The sequence below is a fragment of the Pelodiscus sinensis genome, chromosome 9 (assembly GCF_052426305.1).
Source record: "Pelodiscus sinensis isolate ZL-2025 chromosome 9, ASM5242630v1, whole genome shotgun sequence".
Lineage (NCBI taxonomy): Eukaryota > Metazoa > Chordata > Testudines > Trionychidae > Pelodiscus > Pelodiscus sinensis.
This window is the reverse complement of record NC_143060.1, coordinates 63,999,325-64,019,308: the sequence shown is the minus strand read 5'-3', so window position 1 is coordinate 64,019,308 and position 19,984 is coordinate 63,999,325. Positions and strand designations below refer to the sequence as shown.

General features: G+C 43.8%; 1 protein-coding gene across 6 annotated transcripts in view; it reads left to right on the top strand.

Annotated features, from left to right (window-relative positions):
* RABGAP1L (RAB GTPase activating protein 1 like) overlaps positions 1–19,984 on the top strand; it is a 422,358-nt gene that overhangs the window by 382,354 nt on the left and 20,020 nt on the right. For 5 of the 6 annotated variants that reach the window (XM_089780609.1, XM_075936918.2, XM_089780610.1 and 2 more), the window contains one exon: positions 16,079–16,171. In XM_089780609.1, coding sequence (XP_089636735.1) covers positions 16,079–16,171 — 93 coding nt within the window. Of the gene's footprint in view, positions 1–16,078; positions 16,172–16,446; positions 16,585–19,984 lie in introns of those variants that run through there. The other variant, XM_089780613.1, reaches the window with a different exon arrangement.

The following is a 19,984-nucleotide window of genomic DNA, read 5'->3' as shown; positions in this document are numbered from 1 at the left end:
AATGTGGTCTATTAGTTAGAGCTGCAGATTAGGAATTGGGAGTTCTGTCTCTAGCTCACCGCTGGCTTGCTTTGAAACTATGGCAGGCCACATAACAGCTTTGTGCCACAATTTCCCTGTCTATAAAATGAGCCATGATAGTAACTCATGTGGAACTGCAGCTAAATTACTGTGGGTGATGCATTCTGAGTAAGGATGTTAAATATCAACTAATTGACTAATCGAATAGTTGATGCATTTTGCATCGACTATTTGATTAGTCAATTGGGTGAAAGTGCCACGTGGAGCCTGGCATCAGCTGGGGACTCCAACTGATTGTGGGCTCCATAGAATACTAGGACTGGAAGGGACCTCGAGAGGTCATCGAGTCCAGTCCCCTGCCCTCATGGCAGGACCAAATACTGTCTAGACCATCCCTGATAGACATTTATCTAACCTACTCTTAAATATCTTCAGGGATGGAGATTCCACAACCTCCCTGGGCAATTTATTCCAGTGTTTAACCACCCTGACAGTTAGGAACTTTTTCCTAATGTCCAACCTAAACCTCCCTTGCTGCAGTTTAAGCCCGTTGCTTCTTGTTCTATCCCCAGAGGCCAAGATGAACAAGTTTTCTCCCTCCTCCTTATGACACCCTTTTAGATACCTGAAAACTGCTATCATGTCCCCCCTCAATCTTCTCTTTTCTAAACTAAACAAACCCAATTCCTTCAGCCTTCTCTCATAGGTCATGTTCTCTAGACCTTTCATCATTCTCGTTGCTCTTCTCTGGACCCTCGCCAATTTCTCCACATCTTTCTTGAAATGTGGTGCCCAGAACTGAACACAATAATCCAATTGAGGCCTAACCAGCGCAGAGTAGAGCAAAAGAATGACTTTTCGTGTCTTGCTCACAACACACCTGTTAATGCATCCCAGAATCATGTTTGCTTTCTTTGCAACAGCATCACACTGCTGACTCATATTCAACTTGTGGTCCGCTACAACCCCTAGATCCCTTTCTGCCGTACTCCTTCCCAGACAGTCACTTCCCATTCTGTATGTATGAAACTGATTGTTCCTTTCTAAGTGGAGCACTTTGCATTTGTCTTTATTAAACTTCATCGTATTTACCTCAGACCATTTCTCCAATTTGTCCAAGTCATTTTGAATTATGACCCTACCCTCCAGATTAGTCGCAATCCCCCCCAGCTTGGTATCATCTGCAAACTTAATAAGCGTACTTTCTATAACAATATCTAAATCATTGATGAAGATATTGAACAGAGCTGGTCCCAAACCAGACCTCTGCGGAACCCCACTTGTTATGCCTTTCCAGAAGGATTGTGAACCATTAATACCTACTCTCTGAGTACAGTTATCCAGCCAGTTATGCACCCACCTTATAGTAGCCCCATCTAAGTTGTATTTACTTAGTTTATTGATAAGAATGTCATGCAAGACTGTATCAAGTGCCTTACTAGAGTCTAGGTATACCACATCCACCGCTTCTCCATTATCCACAAGACTTGTTATCCTATCAGAGAAAGCTATCGGATTGGTTTGACATGATTTGTTCTTTTCAAATCCATGCTGGCTGTTCCCTGTCACCTTGCCACTTTCCAAGAGTTTACAGATGATTTCCCTAATTACTTGCTCCATTATCTTCCCTGGCACAGAAGTTAAACTAACTGGTCTGTAGTTTCCTGGGTTGTTTTTATTTCCCTTTTTATAGATGGGCACTATATTTGCCTTTTTCCAGTCCTCTGGAATCTCTCCTGTCTCCCATGATTTTCCAAAGATGATAGCTAAAGGCTCAGATACCTCCTCTATCAGCTCCTTGAATATTCTAGGATGCATTTCATCAGGCCCCGGTGACTTGCAGGCATCTAACTTTTCTACGTGATTTTTAACTTGTTCTTTTTTTATTTTACCTTCTAAAACTACCCCTTTTCCACTAGCATTCCCTATCTTAGGCATTCCTTCAGACTTCTCGGTGAAGACTGAAACAAAGAAATCATTGAGCATCTCTGCCATTTCCAAGTTTCCTGTTACTGTTTCTCCCTCCTCACTGACCAGTGGGCCTACCCTCTCCTTGGTCTTCCTCTTGCTTCTAATGTATTTATAAAAAGTCTTCTTGTTTCCCTTTATTCCCATAGCTAGTTTGAGCTCATTCTTTGCCTTTGCCTTTCTAATCTTTCCCCTGCATTCCTGTGCTGTTTGCCTATATTCATCCTTTGTAATTTGTCCTACTTTCCATTTTTTATATGATTCCTTTTTTATTTTTAGATCGTGCAAGATCTCGTGGTTAAGCCAAGGCGGTCTTTTGCCATATTTTCTATCTTTCCGACACATCGGAATAGCTTGCTTTTGGGCCCTTAACAATGTCCCTTTGAAAAACTGCCAACTCAGTTGTTTTTCCCCTCAGTCTCGATTCTCATGGGACCTTCCCTATCAGCTCTCTGAGCTTACCAAAATCCGCCTTCCTGAAATTCATTGTCTCTATTTTGCTGTTCTCCCTTCTACCCTTCCTTAGAATTGTGAACTCTATGATTTCATGATCACTTTCACCCAAGCTGCCTTCCACTTTCAAATTCTCAACCAGTTCCTCCCTACTTGTTAGGATCAAATCTAGAACAGCTTCCCCCCTGGTAGCTTTTTCAACCTTCTGAAATAAAAAGTTGTCTCCAATGCAGTCCAAGTACTTATTGGATAGTCTGTGCCCCGCAGTGTTATTTTCCCAGCATATATCTGGATAGTTGAAGTCCCCCATCACCACCAAATCTTGGGCTTTGAATGATTTTGTTAGTTGTTTAAAAAAAGCCTCATCCACTTCTTCCACCTGGGTAGATGGCCTGTAGTAGACTCCTAGCATGACATCACCTTTGTTTTTAATCTCTTTTAGCCTAACCCAGAGACTCTCAACACTTCTGTCTCCTATGTCCATCTCCACCTCACTCCAAGTGTGTTCATTTTTAATGTATAAGGCAACACCTCCTCCCTTTTTCCCTATCTATCCTTCCTGAGCAAGCTGTACCCTTCTATACAAACAGTCCAATCATGTATTATCCCACCAAATTTCTGTGATGCCAACAATGTCATAATTGTACTTATTTATTAGCACTTCCAGTTCTTCCTGCTTATTTCCCATACTTCTCGCATTTCCATGTGGTATTGCCACTTTGAAACACCATGTGCAGCCTGCGGCGTTTCAAATTGGCAGCTCCACATGGAGCCTGGGGTTAGTGGGCGAGTCCCCAGCTGATCTTGAGCTCCACGCAGCACTGCCACTTTGAAGTACCCCTTCCTCTTCCCTTCCCTTGCTGACTCTTTCTGATAGAGGCAGCAAGTGGGGGGAAGTGACTAGTCAACTAGCTCGCCAGCTATCCGATAAGCATATGCTTATTGGGTAGTCGACTAGTCCTTCACATCCCTAATTCTGAGATCCTTGGAGAAAAGGAGATGAAGATGTGTAATTTTCCATGTATAAAGCAGGCTGAGTTACAAGTTAGGGTTACCATATGTCCGGTTTTTATCGGACATGTCCTCCTTTTCACTTGTTAAATCTCTGTCTGGCCGGCTTTTTTAAATGGCTAAAAATGTCCAGGATTTTGCTCTGCAAACGGGATTGGGGAGTGGGCGGGAAACATGCCTGTCACTCAAATTGAACATTTGGAGCCGTGTGCCTGGACGTTAACAGCCGCTCTGTGCACGCGCCCCAGCACCTGCAGGGAAAAGTGCGTGGCTGTGGCAGTGGCAGCTCTGGTGAGACCCAGGGCAGGTCCGATGTGTGTGTGGGGGGAGGGTTGGCTCCTCCCACGGAGTCACCATGTTATCCTCCACCGCGCTAGGTTATGTGCCCGGCTCTGGGGGAGGGAAAGGGTTAGGGTTAGAGCAGGAGCGTTGAGGGTGCTTGGCTCTGGGGGAGAGGTGGATTAGAGTGGGGTGCCTGGCTCTTGGGGAGGGGTGGGTGCATTGGGTTAGAACAGGGGCGGTGGGGGTGCCTGGCTCTGCAGGTGGGGAAGGGCATTGGGTTAGAGCACAAGGGCTGGGGGGTGGCTGGTTCTGAGGGAGGGCAGGGGCACTGGGTTAGAATAGGGAACTGGGCATTAGAACTTCTGGCTTCTTTCCTTTCCTGTCTGTGGGCAGTGGGTCTGTGGGTCAGATTTGGGGGTTCCAGTCTCAGCTCTGTGAGGACTGAGGGAGCTGGTGCTGTTGGTGGGGTGGGCAGGGGAAAGGAAGGGATTCTGGGAAGCAGGATTCTTGGGTTCCTCTTCTAGCCATGCCACGTCTCCTCTCAGTGCCTTTAACTTCATGCCCCAGGATGGGCCCCACACAGCAGCCTCCCTGGCCCTGCAGCAGCCCGGGCTGCTGGCTGGTTGGCGGCACCACTGGATTCGGGGCAGTGCAGCGGAGAAGCGGGAGCCCAGCATGCAGTATCCCCTCGCATCATGAGAGCCAGCAGGAGCAGTGGCAGCCCCGGCAGGAGCAAGGCGGTGGCCAGAGCCCCGAGCTTGGTGTGTGCCGGAACGACTTTGCCGGCTCCTGAGCCCGGCCTCCTGTGCGAGTGGAGCAGCCACCGCTGCAGCGGCACCAGCAGGCACCCCGGGTGGCCTCTTTTTTGGAAGTTCAAATATGGTCACCCCACCGTAAGTCACTAAAACTAGTATTATATGAAAGAAAACTCTCCAGCGGCTGCGTGGACACTGATCCCTCTTGTCCTGGCCACCCATGGTTGGTAGAGAGCAGTGTGCTGTCGTACCTCAGACTCTTCCTTTACAGCAGCTGTAGAGCTTGTTCCTGTGAACTGGGAGAACAAGCCAAGAAGCAAAGTATTATTTGTCCAAACCTGCCATTTCACAGATCCTTTGAATGTTCACTACACTTAATAATGACATTGGTTTTGTCCCAGTCAGAGCTTTTGCCCTCGTGCATTTTCAGAGAGGCTTTGTTTGTTCAGTTGCTGGTGTTTGAGTGTTTTATTGAGATCTGCTGCATTCCTGGCCCTTTGTGTATGTCTGGTTGTGACACTATGTTATACTAGAATATAGTACAATAAAATAAAAATCAAAGGTATGGAATAGAATATGAGATATTGAGACACATAGTTAAGCAAGGTTTATAAATCTGAAATTTGATACAGCACCACATCCAGTCAGCATGTGCCAAGGTGCTAAAGAAAGACGAAATCAATAGTGTAGAAGCTTTCATGGACACTTTTATGAGCATACTCATTTCAGCTGCAATCCATGAAGAGTGAAACATGGCTAACATAGTGTAATTATTTATGAAAAGGCCTAGAGATATATCTGATGTTTGTAAACGAACAGATAACAGTTTGAGACCATGTGTTGGGCAAACTGTATCAAGGAATTAATTGGAAATATGAAATATGGAAATGAGCATGGATCCAGGATAAGAAAGTGCTATAAAATTTGTCAGACTCTTCGGAGAATATTATTGTTTGATTGTAGTAGAGACCAGTTATTATTCATATGTAATATTATAATATATGGAGTTATTGTCCTCGAGAGGGATGTTTTCATAGTACAGTACAAGCTTTTTCTTAATTTTGCAGGGACAGTATTTCAGTGTATTTGGATACTCGGGATTATACAAATGTGGCATAAGTGGAAATATATTTGTCTGAAGGGGGATGTCTCTTTTTGAGCATTGAAACTTCTTTTAACTGCATTACTCTTGTATCTGCCAATGTAATTCTAAACCTGTATAGTAGTAGCATTAGGGAGATGGTATTACACACCTTAAGCAATGGTAAGAGAATACAGGTATAACATTTGCTCACAGAGCGGGGTTCCAGGTGAATAGCCCCTCCTCTCTCTCCCACACTCCCACTGCAATTATGTTTGGTCATAAGCATTTGAAGAGGCGGCTGTCTTCCCTTGTACAGACACATGGGATAAGGGCACAATCCTGCCATTAGAAAATCAGAGGAGAGACTGTACAAACAAGTAATTTGTATGGAAGGCTATTAACTAAGTAGCACTCACCACTGAACTCTCAGTAAATGGAAAAGTGAGAGCAGACTTAAAGAGGCAGTAGATGCTCTTGTTTCTAGGGCTCACTGTGTTTGACTTGTTTTCCATAAACATTCATGGATTAACATTGAGATTTGGATTGATTTCTGCTGCCCCTGGGATGGGTGGTTAAAGCACAAGTAGAATTCCACTTCCTCTCCAGCTAGAGAATGGACTCCTAAGTAAGGCTGCTCCCAGGTGGCCAGGTACATTTTAAAAATGTAACAAGCAGAGGGGCATATTACTGGTGAGTGTATGTAGTCTCCTGTTAATGGCCTGTAACACTATCCTAATAAGGAGAACTTAGTGTTGTTGCCTTTTGACCTGAGTTGCCAGTTCAGGGCACTGGGGATGCTCCAAGAAGTGGAAATTGATAGAGTCTGATACTTTGTGTGATGCTCTTGTTTAGTTGTGACAGACCCTGGGGCAGAACCTAGCCTGTGGGATGGCTGAGACTCCTTTAACTCTCTGGATCAGGGTACCCCACACAGTGTACTGCTAATGGCAAGCAACCCCTTCAGGCTTTGCGTTTTCACAGCCATTAACTGGGAGGCCATGCCCAAACTTACATACAGGCTCTCAGCCTCTCATGAATTATACACAGGGAGACACCAGCAAATCTTCCCAACTGCAACCTTGCACTCCAGAAATGTACTGCCTTATCCTGCGCAAACCCTACTCTTCAACAACGCAAACTCATTAATTAGTTCACGACTTCATCAAAGGAAAGTGAGCGGGCACTAGCCTTCTTAATCTGAGGCACTAGCCTTCTTAATCTGAGCAGATAGTTTCACAAAAAATACTGAACATGGTGGGGAAAATATTGGTTGAGAAACCCCCCCCCCCCCCCCACACACACACGGGGACTAAAATTGTTGAGCCAAAAAAAAAAAAACCCCATGCAAAAAAGAGTCACAATGCCTTTAAATCCCCACGTTCCCCCCTCCCCGCACCAGATGCAGCAGGAGAAGAATGTCCCAAGCGGCCTTCCGTCCAAGAAAAACAGAAAATACCGGACATTTTACATGCCCAGTATTTTCTGGTTCTTTTAAACCAGACAGAAGCCGCAAATATCAGACTGTCCAGGTCAATATCGGACACCTGGCAACCCTAATCTGAGCAGATTCTCCAGGTACTTTATGGCCCATCTACACTGGGCCAAATTTCAGAAAATCCTCCTCTTTCAGAAGATCCCTGGCAAATGAAATTTAATGTGGATAAGTGTAAAGTAGTGCACGTCGGGAAAAATAACCCCAACTATACGTACAGTATAATGGAGGCTAATTTGGCTACGACAAATCAGGAAAGAGATCTTGGAGTTATCGTGGAGAGTTCTCTGAAAACTTCCACACAGTGTGCAGCGGCGCTCAAAAAGGAAAATAGGATGCTAGGAATTATTAAGAAAGGGATAGAAAATAAGACCCAGAATATCTTACTGCCCCGTATAAAACTATGGTACGCCCACATCTTGAATACTGTGTACAGATGTGGTCTCCTCACGTCAAAAAAGATATTTTGGCCTTGGAAAGGGTTCAGAAAAGGGCAACTAAAATGATTAGGGGTTTGGAGCGGGTCCCATATGAGGAGAGGTTAAAGCGACTGGGACTTTTCAGTTTAGAAAAGAGGAGACTGAGGGGGGATATGATAGAGGTCTATAAAATCATGAGTGGTGTGGAAAGAGCAGATAAAGAAAAGTTATTTATTAGTTCCCATAATAGAAGAACTAGAGGACACCAAATGAAATTAATGGGTAGCAGGTTTAAAACTAATATAAGAAAGTTCTTCACACAGCGCATAGTCAATCTGTGGAACTCCTTGCCAGAGGAGGCTGTGAAGGCTAAGACTATAACAGAGTTTAAAGAGAAGCTAGATAATTTCATGGAGGTTAGGTCCATAAAAGGCTATTAGCCAGTGGATAAAATGGTGTCCTTGGCCTCTGTTTGTCAGAGGCTGGAGAGGGATGGCAGGAGACAAATCGCTTGATCATTGTCTTCGGTCCACTCTCTCTGGGCACCTGGTGCTGGCCACTGTCAGCAGACAGGATACTGGTCTAGATGGACATTTGGTCTGACCCAGTACAGCCGTTCTTATGTTCTTATGTTCCTCATGGAATGAGGAAGACAGGGCTTCCGAAAGAGCACGCTTGCACTTCCTTAAAACAAAAAGCGGAAGAGCAAACGCGTTCCCTGGACGCGGCGGAGTTTTTCCGGGTTACCTCTGGTATCCCGGAAAAACCTCGCAGTGCAGATGTACCCTTAGACTAACTCACTGGTAAAAATAAAAATAAATCAGTTTATTAACTGCAAAAAGATGAGTTTTAAGTGATTATAAATGTTAGACTTAGACATAGTGGGCAGAGTTTATTACCTAAGAAATAAAAGGAAAAATCACGGTCTAAATCCTAAACTTTATTAGGCTAAAAAATATTTGAATCAAGTAGTTTTTCACCCCACTGTAAGCAACTGACCATTTTGAATACACAGGCTGAATTCACTGCTCAGCCTGGACCAGTCTCCCCAAGAGAATGTCTCATGATGGCAAAATGCAGGACAATGTAGCACTTTAAAGACTAACAAGATGGTTTATTAGATGATGAGCTTTCGTGGGCCAGACCCACTTCCTCAGATCAAATAGTGGAAGAAAACAGTCACAACCATATATACCAAAGGATACAATTAAAAAAAATGAACACATATGAAAAGGACAAATCACATTGCAGAACAGGAGGGGGATGCGGGGGGGGGGGGGGGGGAAGGAAGGAAGGTAAGTGTCTGTGAATTGATGATATTAGAGGTGGGGAGAGTGGGATGTTTGTGAGTTAATGGTATTAGAGGTGATAATTGGGGAAGCTATCTTGATAATGGGTAAGATAGTTCAAGTGTTTATTCATTCCTTTTTGGAGAGTGTCGAATTTTAACATGAATGACAGTTCAGAGGATTCCCTTTCAAGTGCAGATGTAAAAGGTCTTTGTAGCAGAATGCAGGTGGTTAAGTCATTGAGAGAGTGTCCTTTCTGGTTAAAATTGCAAGAAACTGTTTTTTCTTCGTGATCTTGTCTGATATCTGTTTTGTGGGCATGAATCCTTTGGCGAAGTGTCTGAGATGTTTGTCCAATGTACATAGCAGACGGACACTTTTGGCACATGATAGCATAGATTATATTTCTGGATGTGCAGGAATATGTGTTCTTGATCTTATAACTCACTTGGTTAGGTCCAATAATGGTATCAGCAGAATGAATATGTGGACAAAGCTGGCAACAGGGTTTGTTGCAAGGGAAGGTACCAGGGTTGGTATTAGTGTGGTATGTCCTGTGGTTGTTGGTAAGAATCATCTTGAGGTTAGGTGGTTGTCTATAGGAGACTATGGGTCTGTCTCCCAGAGCCTCTTGGAGTATGGTATCGTTTTATACTCTCAGTTCATATGCCTGGAAAAATACTGGCTCGCACATGGAGTCAAGCATCACATGTCCTGATACTTTGCTAAGTCATGTACTTAAGCAATCCCCATTGCATAGAGCTTGAGCAGCTGTCTCTTACTGAATTGTAAATCTCGTTAATAATTCCCTTCTGGTCACTTAGCACCTGTCTAAGTGTGGGTCACCCCCTTTTGTTGCCTCTGGAGAGCTAGCAGTGGGGGTGTCCCAGGCTCATAACATATTTCAGTAACAACCAGAGCAAAATCTCATACTGCCATACAGAATGTTGATATGCATATTTTGACAGAACGAGTTCCAGCAAATCATGACTTTTCATAGGATGGGAAGGGGGGCCACTAGGTGCTATTTTGAGGTACAATATGTAGAGTTGCCAGGTGTCTGGTTTTGAACCAGACAATCTGGTATTTGAGCTTTCTGTCCAGGAAACAAATTGAGAATTTGTATTTTCTAATTAAGTAAGTTTTATTATTATCATCATGAGTATCAATACATAGTTGTGTACTGCCTGGCTGGTAGACATGCTCATGCAGCGTGAGCGTGTCTACCAGACAGGCAGTACGCAACTACACAGTGGGGGGGAGGGGGATGGAATCCCCGGGGCGGGACTAGCCCGTGTGCCCCGCCGGGACTATGCGTGGGACGGGCAGTACCCCAGGATCTGTGTGCACCCAGGTCAGACGCACTCCCCGCCAGCCAGTTCCCCCCTGCTTCCTGCCAGCCGGTCCCTCCTCCCTTCCCTCCCTCCCCCCCCCGATCTCCCCCGGCCAGCCCCGCTCCGCCCAATCCCCTTCCAGCCAGCCCAGCTTCCCACTGGCCATTCCCCCCCCCGGATCTCCGCCACCCAGCCCCGCTCTCCCCTATCTCTTCCCGGCCAGCCCCACTCCCCTCCTGGCCAGTCCCCTCCTCTCCCCATCTGAGATCAAGTATGTCCGGTATTTTTTTGAAATCATCTGGTAACCCTAACAATATGTCACACAGGGAGTGTATGGAATCCTGCTTCTACAAAGGCAGGCATCTAGAACAAAAAGGAGCAGTTTCTTAACTTACAGCCCCCAAGCCTCTGCAGCCAATAGAAAGACATTCTCGCTATAGCTTTTCCCAGGGTCACAGGTTACTGTTTGGCTCTCTAGCTGTTTGCTTTTGGCTCCCTCTCTATTTTATTTCTTCTCAGTTTGGGTGTGTTCTGTCCCCCCTCTCCCCACCTTTTTCCCTACAGCAGTATTCAGCAGAAACACCTGGGTGGGATTCACCGGTGCAGTGGCTGAGTGGCTAAGGCACTGAGGTACAGCACTGAAAGCTGTGGATGTAAGTCTCAGTTAATTGTGTGATAAAGGCCACTTCCAGTTAATACAGTTGCAAATGATTACTTGCTGCATCATGTTAGGGTAGGCAAAGGCACTTGTCCACCTCACTCCCTTTGTTCCATAGGCTATGCAATTGGACATGCATTAACCATTTCAGCTCATTGAGCCGTTGGCGCGGGGGTACTTCACTTTTATCCCAGGTGGGCTTTTAGCCTCATGCCTAATAGAAAGTTGTGTTCACACTTCTCAGTCTCAATATGATTTTAATGCAACCCACAACAAGGTTACACCCAGCTCCCAAAAATACTCTTAATCGGACAAGCAAGACTGCTTCCAACAGTTGACCAAGTATGTTGTAAAGATGTAACAAGGAGTGCTGCATACTGCTGGCGAGCGTGCTTAGATTCCTGCTAAGGACCTTTAACACAGTCCCAATAAGGAGAACTAGTCCTCATTCGTTTCAATTACAGACACTAAACTGGTACCATAAAACCTCACTACAATGCTCTTTGTAGTACTGTAGTTTGCTTTATGGCAATGTGTGTCAGCCCTCATTCAAACATGCTAGTATGGGTAGGGCCAAACTTGTGTCCTTCAGTTTATTTGTGTTTCAGTTACCCATCTGTACCATAGGGTAACAATCCACATGCCTGAGATGTGAAGTGATGAATGTCTGTGAGGCACTCAGATGCAATGTGATAGCAGCCATGTCAAGACTTACTTAGATATCAAGAGGAAGTGTGGGCCTCATGCTTCCAGTGTTAGCTGTGCAGAAACTCCACCAGCTCTTTTAAGTCCTTGGACCTTTGAAGAACTGGTAGGTCTGCACGAGGCCATGCTTTTAACCATCAGGATCTTCTAAAGGGTTCCTTTCACCGTGCAGGAGGACTGTAATGGTAGACGTGCATAAAATAGAAAAGGGGCCTGCTTAATTGGTAGTTCTGTTGAACACTGAATGCCAAACAAACATTCATATATTGTTAGGGTTTGACTTAAACTCACAAATACCTGAAAGTAAAGAGTGCAGGTGACCATGAAATCCTTCTCTGGCCTCTTCTGCTTATCTTCCTGGCTAGCCAATCTAATTATGCATTTTTAGAATGTGTGCCCATCCCATAAGTATGTATGTGTGCAAACTCACACTTGGTGTGTGTAAAGAGGTTTATCACACACACTTTTGCACATGCTCCTTTAAAGATTTGATACATTAATACTAAAAAATAGTGAGAATTTTCTCCCTTTTCTTGTAATTGACCTGAAATTTTCATCACTGCCTAAAATAATTGTTTGACTTGCAGTACAGCACTTCAAGGTGCAACAATTTGTCCATTTCTCCTTTTGCTTCATAAATACGTATGCTTTCTATATCTGTAACATGCTTCTCCCCCATTCCCTTTTTTCCCCTCTATTTTGTGCCAGTAGCAGGTAAATGCAAAACATCACACAGCAGCACAAGAGAAATAAGCTTTGGAAGGTATCCTAGCGACACATCATTCTGGGAACCTGCTCTGTTTTTATGAGCAAGATCAAAGCAAACATCCTGGACTCACAGCATGGTGGGACTAGATTGGGCTTTGTGTATGATTGGTTCATTTCCTTAAAATCTTACTTTGAAATGTACATTGAACTCTAAATGTTAAGGTAACCTTCTCAGCCACAGCATGGTAGGAAAGAGGAAATAGTGTGTACTTCTTGAGAAGCCCTGCGTCTCATATACCTAATAGAGGCCAGCTGACACACAAATGAGCATTTACTACTAAACTATTTTCATTCAGATATGTTTTCAGGTAATTATTAATACTACCATCTCCCTCTTAGACAGCACTTTTCCTAGCTATTCATTTAAGAGTTGAATTTTCATAAACATTTATCCAGAATTATTGAATTGCTTATGTTCTTCCCTCTAGGGTGTTAGATAGTGAATAGTCATGTAAGCACACAAAATATTATCGGTTATAAAATAGTAGTCCCCGGGGTGGGGCCAACAACCAGTGCACTCTAGCTCCACTCTGGGGAGCCCCCTCTCAGAAGCAGCAACAGGAGGAGGTGGGAGCTGGTACACAACGGGAGCCAGTTTAAAAACCAGCTCTCCATGCAGACTGGCTCTGTTTGCTGCCTCCGATATGGAAGCGCCAGCGTGGAGCGGTACCTGATCAAGATCCCCATAGACAGTGGCTGCTCCATGGGATGCTGGAGCAGCCCCTGTATGTGGGGACCTTGGATCCCCTGCGGAGAGGGGCTGCTGCCATGGAGCAGTGTTTGTCCGTGGCGAGCCCAGGCCCGCTGCAGACTGAGGCTACTTCGTGGCAGCTCCCCTGGCCTAACCCTTGCCTCCTCCACTGCTGCAGTGAGGGGGGGAGGATGGGAGGGAGACAGCAGCAAGGGGAGAGCAGGTGGGTCTGTGGAGCTGGCATGTGCAGAGAGCCATCTTAAAAGCTGGCTCCCCATGTTTATCGGCTCACCTGTCCCCCTCACCCTCCGTGCTGCTGCCTCTCTAGCAGAGGCAGTAGCACAGGGGTGGGAGAGGACAAGTGGATCTGGTGCTTGTGGGGAGCCAGCTTTAAGACAGCTCCTGCCTCTCCCCTTCCCTTTCGTTGCCAAGGCATGTAGTCTGCTGGATTAACTGATAAACTGTTACCCAGGGAATGAGAGAACATTAATTTTGAATGTCAGTTAGGCTTGCTCCAACTAGCTGTTAATGATCCCTGATCCAGAAGCGAGATTCACCTGGTAATCCATATCTCTATCAGCAGCGGACTGCTGATCCAGTAATCAGGCACACAAGGTTTAGGGCCAAACCATGTATTTTAGAAATTTAAACAGAAAAAACAGGAGCAATAAACGTAACCCACCCTATCCCAAGATATAAAGAAGACAGAAAAGATCCCAATACAAAAGGTAATACTTTACAAAATGTCAGGCAATCGGCGCTTGCGACCTGTAACTTCTTAGGTAATTTAAAGCCTTGAAGGAGGACCAGCGAGGAGATCCCTCAGTGCAGTGATCCCAGCCTGTTGGCCTAGGGTTGCCAGAAGATCCTCAGTCGTCTAGGAAAATGGCTCTCCCCGGGTACGGCAGTGGTTGGCTCTTCAGCGAAACCGTCCGATCCGGAAGGCAAGTGGGATGATGACAAAGTCCAAGTCCAAAAGTAATATGACTCCAACCCAGAAACCCTATGTGGGTTTCCACACGTGGGTGGTACGTGAGTCAAAAACAAAAGGCTTCACCACAGTCCACTAATTCATAGATGTTATACTGAATAGACACGAACACAAAAAGGTATGGAACCTAAGGAACCCAAAGAACCAGAGGAACCCAAACTCTCCTCAGCCCAGACCTTTTATTGGCCTTGCAGCGGGAAAAGGAGTTGACGTGCTGAGTGCAATAGTTAGGGCCTTGTGCAGATGATTAGAGGGCTGAGTGCAGCTTTGGTGAGGAGTGCAGCCCTGTAGGGATGAGTGCATAGGAAAAGTATTGTGTGCAACGCTGCTCTTTTGGCGGGAAGCTACATTTGTGGTAAAGACATCCGTTATACGAAATGGCGGCTGCACAGACTCCATTTTGTGTACCCTTATTCACATTGAGATTACACTCAGGGTTACAAAGCCTAGGCTTATCAGTTAATCATTTAGTCGACTACACAATGACATCCCTACTATCCTCTGCTCCTTATCTCTTCAAAGTCTTTCTCTTTGGGCTGTTTAACAATGGGCAGCAACTGTTCCGCTGTGCTGAATTAGCCCTTCTTGTGTCTAGCACAAAACTCCCTTTGACAGTGTATTGTGCCTTGCAAGCAAGATTGGCTTTCCACATCTTCCGGCTGTCAGTCCTCTCACCCTCTCTGCTGTGATTTTGGGAACTTTCCTATGGCAAAGGGAGAAAATCCCCTAATGGAAAATTGAAGTCAGAAACTATATTAACTCCCACCCACATGCACCATGCTGTAACCTCTAGTGGCCATATGGCCCAGTGACCATTATGTTCTCCCAACACCCGCTATGGACAGCCCAATCCTGCCGGTAGCTCTGTACTAGCATGAAATGCCCCTGATGTAATCAGTTGCTTAATAAGCCGGGGGGGGGGGGGGGGGCGGCGGACGAACTAAAGGACTGGCAGAAATATCACAGGAAGAGATCAAAGAAAGCTAATATATTTGTATATATCACGTTACATATTCTTCCACATATGACCTTGCCTACTGACAGTCTATGCCATACAGTGTTCTTGCCTGTTCTGGGTTGTATGGGAACACTATATTGCTGTGAAAGGTCTGACAAGGAAGAAAGCAATGGGAGTATACATAAAGCTACATTTTAGCCAACTAAAAACAAATGTAAAGCTTTATACCTTAGAAACTTTACACCTAAGAAACACACAGATCTGTATCCTGACTGATTTTTTTTTAAAAAAGGATGAATATTTTCATGTAAATCCTACTGTCTGCAATTTGACCTGTCTGTACAGTTGTTTACCAACCTGCCTGTGATTTGATCTGTAGCTGACTCACTGCTTCCCTGCTGTGGCTGGAAGAAAGCAATGCAGCTTTATCAGTGTCATAGGGCATCACTTAACTCAGGGACACTAATACCAAGACTTGCAGTGGGTAGCAAGTGGGCAGGTGAATTAAGAGCAGAGCTTCTGGTAATGTTCTACCACAAAAGCACTAGCCATGTCTCCAATGAGACTTCACAGAGACTAGGACAGGTCTGAGCTCAGACGTGGGTGGTATATGATCTATTCTGTTTGACGGAAAAACTGATCCGTACTGTCAAACAAAAACATCACTTGATTCTCCTCTAATTCATTCCTCTACACCCTCCTGTTTGAAAATTCTAATATTTCACTTTTCACATCACCCTGTCATTACTGCTCTCAAACACTTCCTGTTAAATTTTCAGTGGATCAAAGAGACCAAAAGAATCATGTTCTCCATGCCACTTTTCTTTTATTCCCTATATTTATGCCTCTTTTCCTCCTCCTGGTTCTTATTTGAAAGGTTTCTACTTTAGGATTCTGGTTTCCTTTCAAAGAATTTAAAAATAAATGACATTAAGTTTAGTAAAGATTCTGTCTGTGTGCTGTATTGACAACTGTTTGGTTTGCCTTTTATTACTGTCAACAAAAATAGAGTGCAAAAATGTTACTTTTCCCCCAGCTTTCATCCCATCTCTCTAGCAATAGTTGGATGAGGAATTAATTATTCAGGAAAGAATATCCAGAGCTTCCTCTGCTTCCTGTTTGCAAGCAAAGACTTCTGGCAGCTTTTTCCTGTGCTTCTCCTATCACTCAAAGCATGTTTTTCTGAATGTGTTCCACAGGTGCCTACAAAGAAGCTAAAGAAATATGAGCGAGAGTATCAGACAATGCGAGAGAGTCAGCTGCAGCAGGAAGATCCAATGGACAGATATAAGGTACAGGGGACACTATAGGGAAACCTACTCTATCGGCTAAATTACATGGACTTGTGATCAAATTTCACTAGCCAGAAAGAGATGCCTACGCCAGTATTGGGATATGCCAATACAGTACAAGAAAACTACATGGGGACATAAAGCAGTGGGTCTAATTACTGTAATTTTTTAATGATCACTTAGTCATTCTGATTTTCCAGGACTATTTCAGTCAAAAAATATTGAACACTTAAGAAGCCCTCAAATAGCCACATATAATATTTTTCTTCTTTCAGTTTATATGTTTGTAGGTAACTCCCCTGCTGTTTCGCTTTTACTGGGAATCTGCATGAGACGCTGAGAGACTGAGGGTGATACTCAACTACTGACAGAAAAAGGAGGAAATAATTCTTTTTGTTTAGCAAAAGCTGTGCATGGTCACATCCACAAAGACTGTAGGAAGGTGATCTCTTCCAAAACTGACATATGGTCCTTGTCCTTAATCTTTGTTTGTAGCAAAGTTTAATAATTTTTGTTAGTACACAAGGGCCCTGATCCCTGGTTGGGGGTCCCCTTGGTTCTACTGCAATAGAAATAATAATAAATAGGATTAAAATAAAGCCCCAATGATGTGTGAAGTAGAATAATGTTGGTAATTATTACATTTATTTGAATTCTTATCAATTACAGTTAATGGGATGAACAACACATAGTCACAGGTTCAACATCCAATGTTTTGTGGAGAAGCCAAGTTATTAGTTTGTTAGGCTGATGGCTCACAAAAAAGGATTAGCTCAATAATATATCCGAATTTCTGATTTCCAAGGTAATTGGCCCCCAATGCTGAAAGCTGCTCTCTTCAGGCAGACCACCACATGCACATAGGTCCAGCCACACAAAACAGATTATTGGGTCGGGGCCTGACTGTATGACTATCCAATAGCTTGCCAGGATTGTGTTATATAGTATATACAAGCAGGTATAAGTATGTTATTCTTTGTGGTGGTTGTTTTCTGATACTGCATAGACAGGCAGATCAAGAATCATTCATTCAATGAACCCATTTATAAATAATTTCAAAGAATGAATAAAATTGACAGTTCCATGATCTACTTATGAATAGGGGAGGCAAAAATCTGCGGAATAAATTTACAAATTGTGGCCTAGATCCTGCATTGAAAACCAGATATGCAGCTCCCTGCACCTGCATGAGGCTACATTGGCTTCAGTGTGGCTCTGTCCAGTTGGAGGAAGTCTGCCCCTGCAATTCTCAGTACAGGATTTGGGCCTAAAAAGCACATTTTGATCAAACTGTTGACATTTCACCACAATAACCTTATACAGTCATGTAGTGAAAGATTGATGTTATAATGCTTACACATGAAGAGGCAGAGTTAAGACTATGTGTGAAAGACTAATTGGCATTTCTTGGTTTTTGAGGCTAATTAACATTTTTAGCATAATTCTTTCTTTATGGAATACAGCATAGATCTGATTTTCTGTAAGAACTAGTCTGCATTCATGGCCAAGAGAATGTTAGATAATTTCCCTGTTTAGAGAGAACCATATTTACTGCTCATTAACTTGGATTGTTTTCCTTCTTGTTTGCTCGTACTAACATAGAACTAGAATAATAGAGACTGTAGGGTACTGAGCATCTTCCAAACAATGTGCAAGCATATTAGCTGGTTAATCTTACAGCACTTGTGGGAGATGGATTCCCATTTTGCAGCTCATGAAACAGGAGAAGTGTCTGACTTTGCCACAGCAGAGTGAGTCACTGTCAGAGCCAGGACTAGAATCCAGTATTCTGGCATACAGTAGTAATTATTATCTGGCTCAGATAAGGTCACCTTTTGTTGATACATCGATCCCTCACATTCAGCTGAGCCACATTTAGTTCACATTTTTTATCTGCTAGGTTTCACGCATGGAAAAGAGGTTCTCTTAGTGGGGGAACATATCTGTTATAAGTGCATTAATTCCCGTTTTGTATGTTTAATTTTATGAGTGTGTCTTGATGAGAATGGTGGGAAGCAGCAGTTGAAAATTATGCATATACGGCTCAGTTAATTATAATTCCAGGCTTGCATGGATGCACAAGGGGGAGAAAGCAACAAGAACCCAGCCCTGCCCACCCCTGCAGCCCTTGTGTTTCAGAAGTGCAAAGACTATCTCCACACCGCTAGGCTACCTAAAACTGGAGGATAGCACTTTGCACCTTGTCCAAGTGCCCAGGCTGGCCTGAAGTGATGCCTTCAGGACCTCCCACTGCGATGATGTTCTCCATATGGGTTGTGGCTTAAAGACTCAGTTTTCCTAAAAGAAAATTGTTTTCAGTTCACCCTTCAGCAGGGGGTGTGGCTTTTGTTTACTGATTTCTTCCTACCTCAGTGGAACAGGGATCTGTGCAGCATGTTAATCTTTTGGGTGCAGACTACATTTAATCTCTCCCTTGTTTTCAGCATGTGTTTCACTACTAGTTCAACACTAGGGTGATCATTAAGATGTACATCAGTAGCTTTGTTGTATGTCACTTTGTTCAGTATTAATTCAGGCCCATTAAGGTTCTTAAAGAATAAAGCTGTCCTGTGAATTGCCCCCACCTAGATGGGGGAGTAGGGCTTGCAGGACTCTTAAGTGAAGAAGGGTTGAAGCTTCCCAATCTTATAGAGCATGTGGATCTGCAGGGAAGGGCCCCATAGACTGACAATGCCAGGAGCTATCTGTTCAGTTGGCCTTCTCTTCTAGCAATCTGGCTCTAGTAGAAACCATGTTATGGAGTCATGGGAGCAGAGTTGGGAGAGCTGAACAGCTGAGGTATGTTAGCTCCTAGCCACATTTCCAGAGCAATCCAATGATGGTGATACATAGGGCTAGTCCTTCTGCCCACTCTGTTCAACACTCAGTGGCATCTCTTCTGGGCAGTACACCTATAGAGGGGCATGTGGGTCTTCTGGTGAGGAGAAAAGAACTTCTAAGGAAGAATTTTTCTCCCCCACCTTTCTTAATGCAGCTCTTCAAAGGAATAGGCCTAGACATAGAGATTATTTCTCTGCCGAAGAATTTTTTTAAACAGATAGCAACAATTCACAAGATGTTCTTCACCAAGTTCAGTAGAGTGATATGATCGAACAGACTGACACTAAACCAGGAAGGTATGGACAGAATTGTACATTTGTGATTATTACATTCTAAGAACTGTCCAACTCCAAACCATCTGCAAATTCTGAGATAATTTCACATTTGGATTTTTACATCATCTGATTAATAATTAGCTAGCCAGATCCTACATAGACTGAGTGGAAGCAATGTAGTACTGTATGCTACTTGTACAGTATGATGCAAGAATTAGTTATTGGGCATACTTATTTTCTGTAAGTGAATTGACAGATTTCATTCATCACACACACATCAGAAATTCACTCTGAAATTTACTTTGGGCTTTCTTTTTTTCCCTTAATTTAGAAATATTTCATTTAGGAAAACTGGATACATACAGACACATTTCTGCAGCAGAATAATTTTACTGTTGTGTTTTTTCATTCAGAGAAATATAACATCTGACATTTTCACAGACTAAAACAGAAACACAGCTGAGTTGTCATCCTTCAGTACATTTAATTGACTCTCAGTTAAAATGAGTCACAAATTGTAGAAGCCAGTAAAAAATATGAACTGCATGTTTAAGAAAAGTAGCAAAATAATTCAAATATTTTCCTCATATTCTGGGTGATTTTCCCAGCTTCTGAGAATTTCTCTCATAATATTTGTTGATAGGCTGTATCAGTGATAAAAGGTATTGGAGCCCATAAAGAATGTCATGTACAGTCA